The following is a 15,666-nucleotide window of genomic DNA, read 5'->3' as shown; positions in this document are numbered from 1 at the left end:
TATTGTCATTTTTCCATGAGGTGTAAGCATCACTGGCAAGGCCAGCATTTATTGCCTATTCCTAATTGCCATTGAAAAGGTGTTGGTGAGCCACATTCTGGAACTTCAGCAGTCCATCTGGTGCGGGTGCACCACAGCACTCCTAGGAAGGGAGTTCCAGGATTTTGATTCAGCAGCATGAAGGAATGGCAATATAGTTCCAAGTCAGGATGGTGTGTTGCTAGGAGGGGAACTTGCAGGTGGTACGTTCCCACGCATCTGCTGCCCTTGTCCTTCTACGTGGTAGAGGTCAGGAAGGTGATGTCAGAGGATCCTTGGCAAGTTGTTGGAGTCCTTCTTGTATATGGTGTACAGTGTTGCCACTGTGTGCTGGTGGTGGAGGGAGTGGATATTGAAGGTGGTGATTGGGATGCCAATCAAGTGGGCTGCTTTGTCCTGTATGGTGCCAAATTTCTTGAGTGTTGTTGGAGCTTCACTCGTTCAGGCAAGCAGAGAGTACATCATCACACTCCTGACTTGTGCCTTGTAGGGGTGGACAGACTTTAGGCTGTCAGGGGGTGAGTTACTTGCAACAGAATTCCCAGCCTCCGACCTACTCTTGTAACCACATTGTTTATATGGCTGGTCCAGTTCAGTTTCTGATCAATGGTAATCCCCAGGATGTTGATTGTGGTTGAATGTCAAAGAGAGGTGTTTAGATTTTCTCTTATTGGAGATGGTCATTGCCTTGTGCGGTGAAAATGTTACTTGCCACTTATCAGCACATGCCTAAATGTTGTCCAGATTTTGTGAATGCGGGCATGTACCGCTTCAGTATCTGAAGAGCTGTGAATGGTACTGAACATTGTGCAATCAACAGCAAACATTCCAACTTCTGACCTTATGATGGAAGGGAAGGTCATTGATGCAGCAACAAAAGATGATTTAGCCTAATACCCTAAGGAACTCCTCCAGCAATATCCTGGGGCTGAGATGATTGGCTTCAAATAATCACAACCATCTTCCTTTGTGCTAGGTATGACTCCAACCAGTGGAGAGATTTCTACCTGATTCCCATTGAGTTCAATTTTGCTAGGGCTCCTTGATGCCACACAATCAAATGCTGCCTTGATGCTAAGGGTAGTCACTCCCACCTCATCTCTGGAATTCAGTAAACTCTTTTGTCCATGTCTGGACCAAGGCTGGAATGAGTTCTGGAGCTGAATTGGTCTGGCGGAACTCAAACTGAGCACTGAGAAAGGTTGAGCAGGTTGGGCCTATGCCTTTTCCCCATAACCCTCGATTTCCTTACTGATTAAAAATCTGTCTATCTCAGCTTTGAATATACTTAACAACCCAGCCTCTACAGCCCTCACAGATTCACTACCCTCCGAGGGAAGAAATTCCTCCTCATTTCTGTCTTAAATGGGTGACCCCTTACTCTGAGATTATGCCCTCTGGTCCTAGACTCTCCCACAAGGGGAAACAACCTCTCAGCATCTACCCTGTTAAGCCCTTTAAGAATCTCATATTTGCAGGATTGAGTTGAAGTTGTAATACCTACATTATCTACTATTTGGAAAAGAACATTTTAATTAAGTGCATAATTAATTACAAGTAGCTAGAGTCAACTAAAGAAATAACACTGTCATAAACCATGCACATTCAGTGCAGCCAGAATTTTAGTACTTGGGCTTCAACAAACTGCTAGTATCGTGATTCTGATTTGGTTGGATCTCTAACCTTTGCACAAATAATCTTCTATTTCAAATGCATTTTCTATTCTCTTTTTCTCTCCATCTCCTCTTAACCACTGTTCCTGATCCTCAAAGATTCCAAGTAAAGATGGTAAAGCCTGAAGTTTGCACTTGGAAATCATTCCACAAAAGAAATTGAATTAATATTTAGTATTTATCAAGTTCAAAGGGTTGAATGAGCCTACTGTCCTTGTCACATTCCAGCTCATCTAACAACAAAAGCAAATAAAACTAACTCTTTCAGTTTTTCAACAATAAGACGGCAGTGAAAAAAAAACAAGAATAATTTTAGAAGCAAATGGGCTTGAAACAGTAAATAAGCACAAGATAGTTAATATTATAAATTATATTTCCAAGCATCAACAAGGGAAAACACAAGCAACGTGCTCTCTCAAGCAGATAATCTTAAGCAGTTATCAGTCAGTCAATCTGGCAAATAGAAATGTGGTCACATGCTCAGGGTGCTAAAATATGCTTTGTGCAATGAAATGGTAGCCAACTAGAAAAAGGAAACATGGGTGGCCAAGAATATCCTGGTAAAGCAGAGTAGAGGACATCTGGAAATAAAAATCACCCTAGCTAAAACAGGTGAAAATGGACGAGATTTGTGGTAACTATGCACCTGGTGCACTGCAGAGCCATCGGACAATATCACAAAAGCTTTTCAACTCAACAAGCTTATAGACGAAATAAAAATAAAAATGATGTGGCAAGAATCAATGTTATTTTGTAAAAAGCAGCACTGAGTTCCCCAGAGAGCAGGAGCAGATAGGTCAGAACTCTACCTGTGTCACTTTAATATGGTCGTGTGGTGTTGGCTCACACAAACCAGTCAGATCTGGATTCTGACTGCGTCCATCAGGAAACAGGTAACTAGGAAAGAGTAAAACCAAGGAGGTCAAATATTTTCCCCGAATACCACACTCACAATATAAATTTCACATGACAACAACATTTGTGTTAGTCACTTTGAATCTTGGAGAATCTTTGCGCAACTTATTCATTCTTGTTACATCCTTCCTTTAGTGGGGGAACATCAAATTGGAAGATTGGATGAGCAGAATTGGTGTTGAAATTTCATTTTAACTTTATGTCTTAAATGGTTATTTTAGCCACCTAAAACTATTATGGAGGACAGTTATACAAATCAGATCAAGTTTTACTCACATTATACAAAGTGGAGGTAAGGCTTTTTTAGAGTCATGGTCACCCTATTTCAAATAGGATATTGCTGCATCAGAAAAGGTTCAGAGAAAAGTGAGGAGGATGGTTCTAAGCTTCAGAAAAATAATTTATTAATTTTATTCTTTCATGGGATGTGGGCGTCGCTGGCTAGGCCAACATTTGTTACCCATTCCTAATTGCCCTTGAAATGAGTGGCTTGCTCAGCTGTGAGTCTGGAGTCATGTGTAAGCCAGGCCATGTAAGGATGACAGATTTCCTTCCCTAAAGGACATTAATGAACCAGATGGGTTTTCACAACACTCGATGATAGTTTCATGATTACTGTTACTGAGCTTTATATTCCAGATTGATTAAAATGGTGGGAGTTGAACCCATGCCCCAGGGTACTAGCCTGGGCCTCTGAGTTACTAATTCAGTGACATTACCACTACACCACCGCAGCACAAGGAACAATTTGCTTTCTGTTGAGAAGAAATGACTGAAGGATGACACTATAGGTAAGGTAGAAGTAACAATTACAAAATTCACAAGTCTTTCGCGAGATTAAAAGTTAGAAAAAGCACTACTCCTCTCCAAGGAACAGTTGAAATGTGGCACAGGGAATGGAATTAATCTGGGGTCAGCTGCATTCTTAAAAGCAAACTGGATTAACAATAATGGAGAAGTGAGATTGAGAGATGGTTCCCTCAAGAGTTGATCGGAGAAGGAAATTAATTTTCCTTAAAATAGGGGCTCAGCAGATGGTGTGGAAGGAAAGTCAGTGAGAGAATAAACAAATCAACTAGGGATGGAGCAAGGCTGATGGATCAAATAGTCTTTTATGACTATTGGTTTTCTCACATATACACAGGAACAGGATCAGACTTGTCGCCGCCCCCAGTTCAAATATCTACTGACATTCACCGACAGACTTACATGTGAATGATGGCCTCTCAGACATAATAGTGATCTTTCAAGCTTCAAAATTAGGCTTAAATTCATTATTGGCAGAAATGGTCATGAGTTCAAATAATGGGAGCAGCATGACAGGGAGTTCAAACCATGGAAGAGTAAGTGGAACAGCAGAAGGAAGACACTCCAATCCAGCAACAACACTGAATTATGAATGGCCTCTGTTTTAATCCTTTGAAAAGTAATTGCAACAACAGATTGCTAGATTTTGGGCTTGTTTTTTCAAAGGCCATATAATTTACTGAGATTTCAGATCGGGAAACAGTTGAATCTCACAGCCATACTTCATAACATCTTTCAAAGTGGGACCTGCGATCCCAATTAGATCCATTATAGGATCCCCAGTATCTCCAAGTTCAGATTTCTGTCCATTTGGTGTCAGGCATACCCTCCTCCAAAAAGGGGTATATCAAGAATTCTTTTGTATTTGTTAACTTATTAGTAGATTACCACTATTATATACCAAAACATTTTTTATAACAATAGCTTGGTTTTTCATTGAGTAGCTCATTGCCTTTCGAAGGGAGAGAAGAGGAGGAATAGAGCCCCGGATTATATCAGTGTTTAAAGGGGATTCTCCACATAGCAATGTCTTAAAACCAATATTTGAGAACTGAAGAAACTGCACAACATCCCAGCTTGCAGGTAATTGATGATTCAACTATGCGGATCAAAGAAATAAATCAGTCAGTGTTGGGCTGAATTGACTATTCAAAGAATAGGGTGTGTTTCTCCTTTTCACTTCAGGAATCTAGATATTATGTGCTAACAATTGTTCACTTATCATACTAATTACAGGCTTCATTGTGGCCACAAATTAATCCAGCATTTCTACTCTTGCAGGAGGAAAAGTAGGCTAAGAATATCCAAATCTTGGAATGTAAAATCAAAAAATATCAGTGTTCATCATTGGCACTTCCAATCGTCTAATCTTTCAACTTCTATGGATCTTTGAAGAAATTACTAAGCACAAACTACAAAATAGATAATGCATCATTTTTCAAACTCTTACTAATAATAGTCACAATATTAAAATCTCATCATTTAATGACACCTATTCAGTTAAAATTGGCCATTATATTGCTCTTCTCAACATTATCAAAATGACTATTAGTTGAACACAAACGCATCATTCATACATAAATTGAGATATTTGAAGGATTCAACATTTCAACAATTTTAAACAATCAGCTTTAAACACAATCTAAACTGAAGCTAACATTTTGTTTAGATTAGAAAATTATTTTACGTAACATCATAGTACTAAGAAAAGTTTGTGAACCTACAATCCTTCACGGAATCCATCGATGAGAGCCTGGAAGAGGGGCTTGTTGTGAGGGATAGTTTGGAGAATGTTACCATCTGCAGTGACATAGCCAATTGCCCACTGGCCAAGCCTGGTGCAGCTCAGCCGGAATATGTAGCTGAAACAAAAACGCAGAGCGGAAGTTACATAAGATGAATCCTAGCACAGCTACCCAAACAGGTGGTTTGGAAGTTCAATTTTTTAAAATTCATTCATGGGATGCAAGCATCAATGGCATGGCCAGCATTTGTTGCCCATCCCTAAATGCCCTCGAGAAGATGTTGGTGAGCCACCTTCTTGAACCTCTATAGTCCATGTGGTACAGGTACACCTCAGTGCAGTTAAGAAGGGAGTTCCAGGTTTTTGGCCCAGCGACAGTGTAGGAACGGCAATATAGTTCCAAGTCAGGATGGCATATGCCTTGGAGGGGAACTTGCAGTTGGTGGTGTTTCAATGGATCTGCTGCTCTTGTCCTTCTATCTGGTAGAAGTCATGGTAGCACATCTTGTTGATGGTACATCTGCAATATGGTGTATCATGTAACAACAGTCTTTTATCCATTTTTATGGCAGTGAAGTGCCTTAGAATAAGGAGAGTATCAGGCTCACCTAGGGAATCTACAGATCAATATAGATCATTGCAATGCGCTGACTGACCCTAAAGAAACATACCAAAAACAACTCTCATATCAATTTTGGGACAGCAGGTGCTGCAATCCTGGCCTGTGGGGGCTTTAGCCTCATTAACACATTTTATCAACATCTTGAAACATATTTTGATCAAATAATACATGGTGAAAACAAACATTTTAACTCAGCAAAATGTGTGAAGCATTTACCACAATACCAAGTCCACACATTTCCATTGCAAATCAGGTCACTGCAATAAAGTGACAGAAGTACATCAACACTAGCATCATCCCAAGACCAGAGCAGCATTACCTGGAACTTCTGTTGGTGAGCGAAACAAAATCAACACTAAATCTATGATTTTCAATTAATTTAATATCGCTATTATTTCATTCACCGAACAAAAGTTGGGCTGTTCTGGGATGTGCCGACTTTACTTCAATAACTCGCTTCACAATGAAAATTTGTAGCAAACAAGACCACATTGTCCCTTCACTAAGCAAAAAAATCAGCTTTGTAGTTAGCGCACAATTCTGATGCAAAGGCCTTTCTGAAGTTTGGTTTATATGGATCAAAAAATGTTAACTTTCCGCAGTGGTTAGTTTAATCGTTGAAGATTTTCTGCTTCTGCACACTCCCAACCCTTTTTGTGCCATCTTTCTGACCCCCCGTAACAACCTACAGGGCTTTTCCATTAGAAGTTGACTAATCCATTTACAACATAAGAGGCATTGGTTGCAGAGGAACAACAATGTACTCCTGTTCATATTGATTTACACAGGACATGAACATGACTGGCAAGGCCGAATTTACAGCCCAACCCTAAATGCCATCAAAGTGGTGGAGCCACCTTATTGAACTGCTACAGTCTGTATGGTGAAAATGCTGTTACGTAGGGACTTCCAGGAATTTGACCCAGCAATGGAAGAAGGAACAACAATATACTTCCAAATCAGGATTAACATGTGACTTGGAGGGGAGCTTGGAGGTGGTGGTTTTCCCAAGTGCCTGTCCCTTGTCCTTCAGGCAGCAGAGGTTGCAGATTTGCATAGAAACCATGGTGAGTTGACACAGTACATCTTGTAAATGGTACATGCTGTGTTGATGATCGAGGGAGACCAATCAGTTTAAACTAAATGGTGGGAAAACTTTTAGAAACAAAAAGCCAAGACAAAATTAACAGTCACTTAATGGGCTGTGGAATAATTAAAGAAATCAAGCATGGATTTGTTCAAAGCAAATCATGTTTAACCAACTTGATTTGAGCTTTTTGATGAGCTAACCCAGAAGGCTGATGATGGTAATGTGCATGATCTAGTGTTATATGGACTTTCAAAGGGTATTTCATAAAGTACCACATAATAGACTTGCTAGCAAAGTTGAAGCCACTGGAAATAAAAGAGAAAGTAGTAACATGGATCTGAAGTTGGCTGAATGACGCGAAACAGAGTAGCACGAATGGGTATTTTTCAGAATGCAGGGCAATATACAGTGGGTTTCCCTGGGATCAGTACCAGGGTCACTGTTTTTCTTGAAAGATATTAATGATCTAGATTTGGAAATACATGGCATAATTACAAAATTTGCAGATGGCACAAAACTGGCAAGTATTATGAACTGTGAGGAGGATAGTGTTGGACTTCAAGAGGAATTAGGCAGACTGGTGGAATGGGCGGTCATGTCACAGGCAAAATTTATTGCAGAGAATTGCGAAGTAATACATTTTGGTAGGGAGAGCGAGGAGAGGCAAAATAAAGGATGCGGTTCTAAGTGGCACGCAGAAACAGAAATACCTTGGGATATTTGTGCAGACCACTGGAGGTAGCACGGCATGTTGAGAAGATGATCGAAAAAGCTAACAGGATGCTGGGCTTTATAAATAGAAGCATCTGGTACAAAAACAAGCAAGTTATGAACCCTTCTGTAACACGAGTTTTGCCTCAACTGGATACCAAATTTTTTCGAAAAATGGGAAGGCTTTAGAAAGAGTACAGAAAATATTTACAAGAATGGTTCCAGGATTGAGGGGGTTCAGTTACACAGATGGATTGGAGAAGCTGGTGTTGCTCTTTTTAACGAGAAAAGGTTAAGAGAAGATTTAATGGAAGTGTTCAAAATGATGAGGGATCTGGACAGAGTAAATAGAGAAAATATTTCCATTGGCTGAAGGGTCAAGAAACAAAGGACACCAAGTTAAAGTGATTGGCAAAAGAATCAACAGCGACATGAGGAAAAACATCTTTTGCAGATTGGTAAGGATCTGGAATGCACTTAGCATATGATAGAGGGAGATTCAATTGTGGCTTTCAACCATGATGAATTGAATGTTCTTCTTCTTGCATTTCTGACTGCTTTCAACTAAGAATATCCAAGATGAAAAATCCACCACACTACACTTGCCACACACAAACAGATTTAAAAGGAATATTTTTCACTTCTCTCCATTTAAAAGACTTCTAATTTGGTTACAGGAAGCATAAATTACCCAAAGAAAAACTGGGAGTTGTTAATGAAATCATGATATCCTGCCTCAATCATACTGTGAAAGTTGGTCTTCCTCTCATTCTCTCTTTCTATTCTACCCACACCGCAAAATGATAAGTTGTTAACTTCCTTACCTCCCAGGTTTGTGGATGAATTTCTGGAGTCTTGCTTTTACCTCATCGTAGGTTAAGAAGGCCATGTATCCTGGGTGAGTAACAGCTAATGAATTCCAGTTCCTGAGCAGTGATGACCATGGCTATGGAACAGGAACACATGGTGAGATAAGTATAGCTTTTTTTTTTACAACTGACAGCTAACTGTCTTCTACATAACCACCAACCACAAAATATACCTTTATATATCCACAAGATCTGTGTTGGCTGAAGAATTTTGTCAGACCTTGCAAATTATAAAGCAATGTTCATGACCCACATTATGATCAATGGCACAATTGACAAAACCAATCACAGTGGAAAAAGAATCACACATAGGGATCCAATCCAACAACCATCTAATTCTACAGCGTATGATCATCCTAATTAGATACTTCATGAAGATAAATACTTTGCAAGAATAAAAAGAAAGTTGCAGGAGAGGTGTATAACCAAAGAAGTACTTACTTTTTAAGACACAACTGACATTATAAGAGCCAACTTTTCTAATGTTTTCGATGATCTTTAGGAACAAATTCACTTACTCATCGAGTCAATCCACTCATTTGATTTGAGTCTTGATGACAGTCTTAATTTTGTATCCTCCATTTCTCATGCATTCTGCTCTTAATTAAAGATTGACAAATTTATGCCAAGATGTGAGAATTATTCTCCTATGGACTTTCACTGACTGAGAAACCAAGTTATCAACATGTGGCTTTATTAACTATTTATTAATGTTACATTATACACACAATTTATGGGTTGGAAAAGAGAGAAAAAATTCTCATACGCCCGCTTCCAACTGTAAAAAATTTGCACATAAAAGCAATAATGGGGGCTGGATTCAAACTTATGTCCTAGTGGTCAAAGTTGATGCTCCAACAAGTCTCACACTGCCTAACCCCTTCCATGCTTCTGTTTGACAGTCTGTGAATAACATTGTTTTATTCCAAAATTGGAGCATTGTTATATTGTATCAGTAGTTTTGCATCAGACTTTAAACAGCACCCACTTATTCACTGCAAAAGCCAGTATGGTGTAAAGTGTTGACAGTTGAAGCTTTTTGAAAGTTATGATGTTACAAGCTGCACAAGTTCTTCCTCTTTCTGTTGAAATATCTAAATAGGAAGTGCATGATTAATACTGCACAGCCTCACCCAACTAAGTTCTTGGAGATCAGGGTGGAACTAGTTTTGCTAAGAAATTAAGTGTATTTTTGGGGTCAGTGGTCAAGCTGTAAACCATACATTCCCATATTTACCGTATCATGTGCTAAAATTAGTCAACTTTCCCTTTTCCTGTTATTAACCCTTTCTTTCTTTTAATTTTGCCACTAGTATTGCACCATAAATTCAACAGACAGGGGAACACTGATAAAAAATCTAATCATGTCTAGAATTGTTGAAATTACTAATTTTGGATGAGTATACAACAATGTTAGCACTCCACCCTGACTGGTTCGGTTCAGTTTCACTTTATGATCGCATTGACTAATATTCTAGCTCTTTTCTCCCCATTCAAGACAGCATGTTGTCACTGAGTGCTGCATCAGCTACAAGTGCTATAGATAAGGAAGGCGCAGGTTCAATTCCCCCAAATCACTCAGCTCCATGCATGTGGCACTGAAGGAAAAACAACAAACCAAGGTGCGAACATTACCAACAAGGTGGGAGAAGAGAGGTATTTGAGCAAACAGGGAAAAAAAGACAAATGGACTGGAAATTTCAGTCTGAGCAGTAGTGGGTGCCTTCAGTTGGATGCTCAACTGTTGCATTGCGTGGGGGGGGGGGGGGGGGGGGGCAGTGCCAACCCACAGCAACAATGGCACAGGACCAAGAGGATGGAAGAAATCAAAAATGAATTACTTTATTAAAAATGTTTAAATATATTAAATTATGAAAATATATTAAAATTTTACAGGTGCTATGCACATGACAGAATGATCAAGTATTGCGAAGAAGACTGGAATGAAACTGCAATTCTAAAACCAGCAAACTATAATGGGACAGGGACAAAGTCACATTATCTCAATTGTTTCATTACTTGGTAATTTTCAATATTAATAAACCCTTTAATGGAATATAATGCATCAATTATACAACCCATGGCTAGTGTCACAAGTACTGGCAAAAAGAAATATGGACCCAGACAGAATAAAATCACTATGAACTCCATAGTTTGTTTTACAAAATGCATATCATCAATTGCCAAAGCCCAATTAAATTACAGCCCATGACTCACTCATATCCACTGTATGGCCTGCCCTTACAATTTGAAGCTATCTTTTGGTTTAAAAAAACTTTAACCAACTAATTTAAATAAGAAGGGCTTTCTGCAAAAATCCCATCTTGCGTGATGAGTGACCCAAGACAGCAGAAGGTACCAGCCTGTTCAAGCTGAACTTCATTAACCAGATTCTTGCAGGTCTTTCCACCCACCCCCATCACCTTTGTCTTGTCATATATCAGGAGACTGTATTAGTGGTTAACCTGGTCAAGCCGATCCACCAACACATGTTATCTCCTCCACAGAGTTAGTGAGCTAAATAAAGTCATCAGCATATCAAAGATTCGAAACTTGCCACCAACCAATTGATATCCCACAACTCGCCACCCATCAATCGGTATCCTGCCTTTGTTTCCGTCAAGTGTCTCTCTCTCTCATAATCATTTATGCTAAGATGTTGAATAAATAAGGTGAGAGGACCCAAGCCTGCCTAACGCCTTTTCTGACTCTGAAACATTCTGAGGGGGTGCCGGCAACTCTGCCCCCAGTTAAGTGTGGTGGGTATCTAATGTCTCACATTGTGAACCAGAGTTTCCCACGTGAGACCGAATCAAATGCCTTCTGAAAATCAATGAAGCACATATATATTGGCTGCTGATGTTCTTTGACTTTGCACATTCTAAGATTAGTGACTTGAGCTCTGGTTCTTCTTCCACGTCAAAATCCAGCTTGCTCGTTCTCTCTGAGCCTTCTATATTAAACCTGGTTCTCAACTGTGTTTTCTACCTGACATCTGTCTTAAGCACACTTTTTGTTCTTTATCTTAACTTCTATCTCTTCTGTCATCCAGTGAACTCTGGCTTTGTTTGCTTTATCTGTCCCCTTCAAGGGAATATACCTAACTACCTCTTCTTTGAAGGTAGCTCATTGTTCAGCTACCATTTTTCCTGTCAAACTTTGACTCCAATTAATTCAGTCCAGATCTGCTCTTAGCCCATTGAAGTTGGCTTTCCCCCAGTTAATTATTCTTACTCTGGATTGTTCTTCGTCCTTTTCAATAGTCAACCTAAATGTTATGATATAATGATCACCGTCCCCTAAATGATCTCCTACTGACACCACATTCCCAGGAACTAAGGATAGCACTGCCGCCTTTCTAATTGGGCAGGAAACAGTGCTGTCAAAATTTTCCTGAACACACTCCCTCTTTGTCCTTTACAATACTACTATTGCAGTCTAGATTCAGATAATTATAATTATTATAATTAATTTTTGCACCTCTATAATTTTCTTGCAAATTTGTTCCTCTACATCCTTCCCACTAGTTGATAGCATATAGAATACACCAAGTAGTGTAACTGCACCTTTTTTGTTCCTTAGCTCTAGCCAACTCAATTCTGTCCTTCACCTCTCCGGGACATCTTTGTCCAGCACTGCAATGCTTTCCTTAATCAATACCCCCACTTCAGTAGGAAAAACAGAATGGCAGAGTATTGTTTAAATAGTAATAGATTGGGAAATGTTAATGTACAAAGGGACCTGGTAGTCCTTGTACACCAGTCACTGAAAGCATGCATGTAGGGTAGCAAGCAGATAGGAAGGCAAATAGTAAATTGAACTTTACTGCAAGAGGACTTGAGTACAGGAGCAAGAATGTTTTACTGCAACTGTACAGGGCCTCGGTGCGACAACACCCGGAGTAGTATGTGCAGTTTTGGTCTCCTTTCTAAGAAAGAATATACTTGCCATAGAGGGAGTGCAGCAAACGTTCACCAGACTGATTCCTGGGATGGCAGCATTGTCGTATGAGGAGAGATTGGGTCGACTAAGCCTGTATTCACAGGAGTTTAGAAGAACAAGGGGGATTCTCACTGAAATGTATAAAATTCTGACAGGGCTGGACAGATTGGATGCAGGGATGAGGTTTCTTTTTCTGGGGGCTCTAGAACAAGGGGTCACAATCTCAGGAAAAATGGTAGGCCATTTCAGACTAAGATGAGGAAAGATTTCTTCACTCAGAGGATGGTGAACCTTGGAATTCTCTACCACAGAAGTCAATGGAGGCCAAGTTACTGAATATATTTAATAAGGAAATAGATGGGTTTCTAGACACTAAAGGCATCAAGGGGCATGGGGAGAGAGCAGGAGTATAGCGTCGAGATAGAATATCAGCCATGATCATATTGAATGGTGGAGCAGGCTCAAAGGGCCAAATGATGTACTCCTGCTCCTATTTTCTATGTTTCTACCCCTCACACTTTTCTTCCTTTCCTATCTTTCCTCAACACTTCGTATCCAGGATATTTAACACCCAGTCCTGCCCTTCAAGCCAGGTCCCTATTAAAGCCACAACATTGTACGCCACATAGCAATCTTCGCATGTAACTCACCAAACTTATTCACCCCATTCTGTGCATTCACATACATGCACAGTAACCCTGATTTAGACTTCACAACTTTTTTTCTCTTACTCTGGCCTCACCTAATAACTTACTATTCCTTATTCTAGTGCTATCTATCTCTTCCAATATTCTGTGCACCTTGGTATTCCTCTTATTTTATTTCCTGGTTCCCACATCCCTGCCAAGTTAGTTTAAACCTTTACCAATAACACGAGCAAAACGCCCCACAAGGAACTCAGTCCCAGCTCTATTTCGGTACAACCCAGCCTATACTGTTCACATTTCCCCTGGGCCAGTTGGAGAGTGGGATGCTCAGGGGACTCCTGCACAACCTGACTGTCTGGTGGTCACCCATTCCCTCTCTCCCTGCGCACTCTTAAGCTGCAGGGCGACGTCATATATAAATGCGCTATTCACAAAGCTCTCAACATCACCGATGCACCAGTGACCTTAGCTGCAGCTCAATTTGAAACCTGGAGCTCAAGCTGCTGCAACTGATGACATTTCCTGCATAAATGGCTATCCAGGATGCAAGAAGCGTCCTGTAGTTCCCACATAGCACAGGATGTGCACTCTAGAGGTTGGAGCAGCTGCCATTTCTCTGTTAGTTAATAACCTTGCTACTTCTAATAAACCTTAGTACTGCAAACAAACCTTGATCAATACTACTAAACCTTACTATATTGATAAACCCTACTAACGCTTAATACACCTTACTAGTGGTTCTAAACCTTACTTTAAAGAAAAGATAAAACTCACCTGTTTATTCCCTAGTTTAGATAAAATAAATGGTAAATACTCAGCAGCCAATCGCTTACCTGCTTCCCTTTTATGACTCATCTCGATTTTTCTTTGAATACCAGCTCTGGCTAGGTCCTGGTGGCAGCACGACAGCTAGCTGATAACATCCCCACTCCTGGTCTCGTTCTTTCCTAATGCTCACCAACTGAGCCCTCACCTTCTCTGGGCTGTTTATACCCCGCTCCTGGTCTCTCTCTTTCCTGCTGCTCGCTGAGTGAACTCTTGCCTTCTCTGGGCTGTTTATATCCCCACTCCTGGTCTCGGTCTCTCCCACTGCTCGCTGACTCTGGGTGGCCATAATGCACCAGAAGTTCCAGAGTGCTTATTGTAGTCGCTGCACTATCGGCTGATTTGAACTAAAGCAGGCTCAACTAGGCTAGATATTTAGAGCAGCAATTATTTATGTTTAAAGTATTTTTAAAATGTATCTTACAACTGATTGCAACTGGATAGAAATTAGATTTTCCAAACCTCAATGCTGAGGCTGTTCTAAGCAGGGATAATAAAGACTCGAGTGAACTGGATGATGCCAACACTGTGCAGCTCAACTCTGATCGCCCCTATTACCAGATATATTTTATGTCAACAATGAACCCAAACTCCAGAACAGGTCTGTTGAAGGGTCATGAGGACTCGAAACGTCAACTCTTTTCTTCTCCGCCGATGCTGCCAGACCTGCTGAGTTTTTCCAGGTAATTCTGTTTTTGTTTTGCCTTCAACCACTGTATGGTTATCCCTTTGAACCCACTGACCTCAGTTTTAAGTCTCCTTGGTGCTATACTTCACAAAATACTGCCATGAGGTTAAGGGCAGCTTTTTTCACCTTTCATCTGGCATTCAGCTCTTGCAGCCATGTCTGGACCAAGATTGTGACAAAAGTCTGGAGTCAAGTGGTTCTTGCAGAACCCAAAAGTGTGTTGGTAAGCAAACTATTTGGTGAGTAGGTCCTGCTTGATGGCGCAATTGAGAACTCCGTTCATCACTACATTAATTTTTGGAGGAGGTGGATAGGACTATAATTGACTGGGTTAAATTAATCCTGTTTTTTATGAATAAGGGAAAAGTGGGCAATCTTCCACATTGCTGGCCAGATGTCATGACATAGCTGTACCACAACAATAACAGCTGGGAGAGCATTTGCTCTAGTCCACAGAGTTTCAGCACCATAGCCACGTTGTTGTCAGCTACAACACAGGGATCTACCCATCAATGTGGAAAATTGACCAGGAATTTCCTGTCCACAAATGCAGGACAAATTCAACTTAGCCAATTACAGCCCACCAGTTTACACTCAAGCATCAGCAACGTGATGGAAGGTGCTGTTGACAGCACTTATCAAGATGAACTTACTCAACATCAACCTACTCACCGATGATCAATTTGGGTTCCACCAGGGACACTCAGTTCCGGACCTTATCACAGCCTTAGTCCAAACATGGACAAAAGGACTGAATTGCGAAGGTGATGTTGCTTGGCCAGGAGCCAATGTAGGTTGGCGAGCCTCATGAGGGGTGATAGGAAATGGGACTTGCTGATATTTAAGACACAGGCAGCAAAGATTTGCATGGCCTCAAGTTTATGGAGGGTAGAAGTGCGTTGGAACAGATGCTTCTAGCAGAGTGTGAGATATGCCAGGCCAAGAGGTTATAGATTGTGTGGTATACAATTCTGTTGCTGCTGCCAATGGATCTCATAGACATGCAATTTTGGGCTCTTATGTCTGCCTATATTCTGCTCCAAGTAGCATGATGGGCAGTGCCACATCATATGATAGCATTTGCCTTCACTGTG

At 40.5% G+C, this 15,666-nt stretch overlaps 1 protein-coding gene across 1 annotated transcript in view; it reads right to left on the bottom strand.

Moving 5' to 3' along the window:
• cbl (Cbl proto-oncogene, E3 ubiquitin protein ligase) overlaps positions 1-15,666 on the bottom strand; it is a 215,100-nt gene that overhangs the window by 52,782 nt on the left and 146,652 nt on the right. Inside the window, exons 5-7 of the mRNA XM_041174435.1 lie at positions 8,426-8,547; positions 5,159-5,296; positions 2,522-2,609 (exon numbers count right to left, since the gene is read on the bottom strand). Coding sequence (XP_041030369.1) covers positions 2,522-2,609; positions 5,159-5,296; positions 8,426-8,547 — 348 coding nt within the window. The remainder of the gene's footprint in view (positions 1-2,521; positions 2,610-5,158; positions 5,297-8,425; positions 8,548-15,666) is intronic.

The sequence above is a fragment of the Carcharodon carcharias genome, chromosome 25, assembly GCF_017639515.1.
Source record: "Carcharodon carcharias isolate sCarCar2 chromosome 25, sCarCar2.pri, whole genome shotgun sequence".
Classification (NCBI taxonomy): Eukaryota; Metazoa; Chordata; class Chondrichthyes; order Lamniformes; family Lamnidae; genus Carcharodon; species Carcharodon carcharias.
This window is presented reverse-complemented; position numbering and strand designations above follow the sequence as displayed.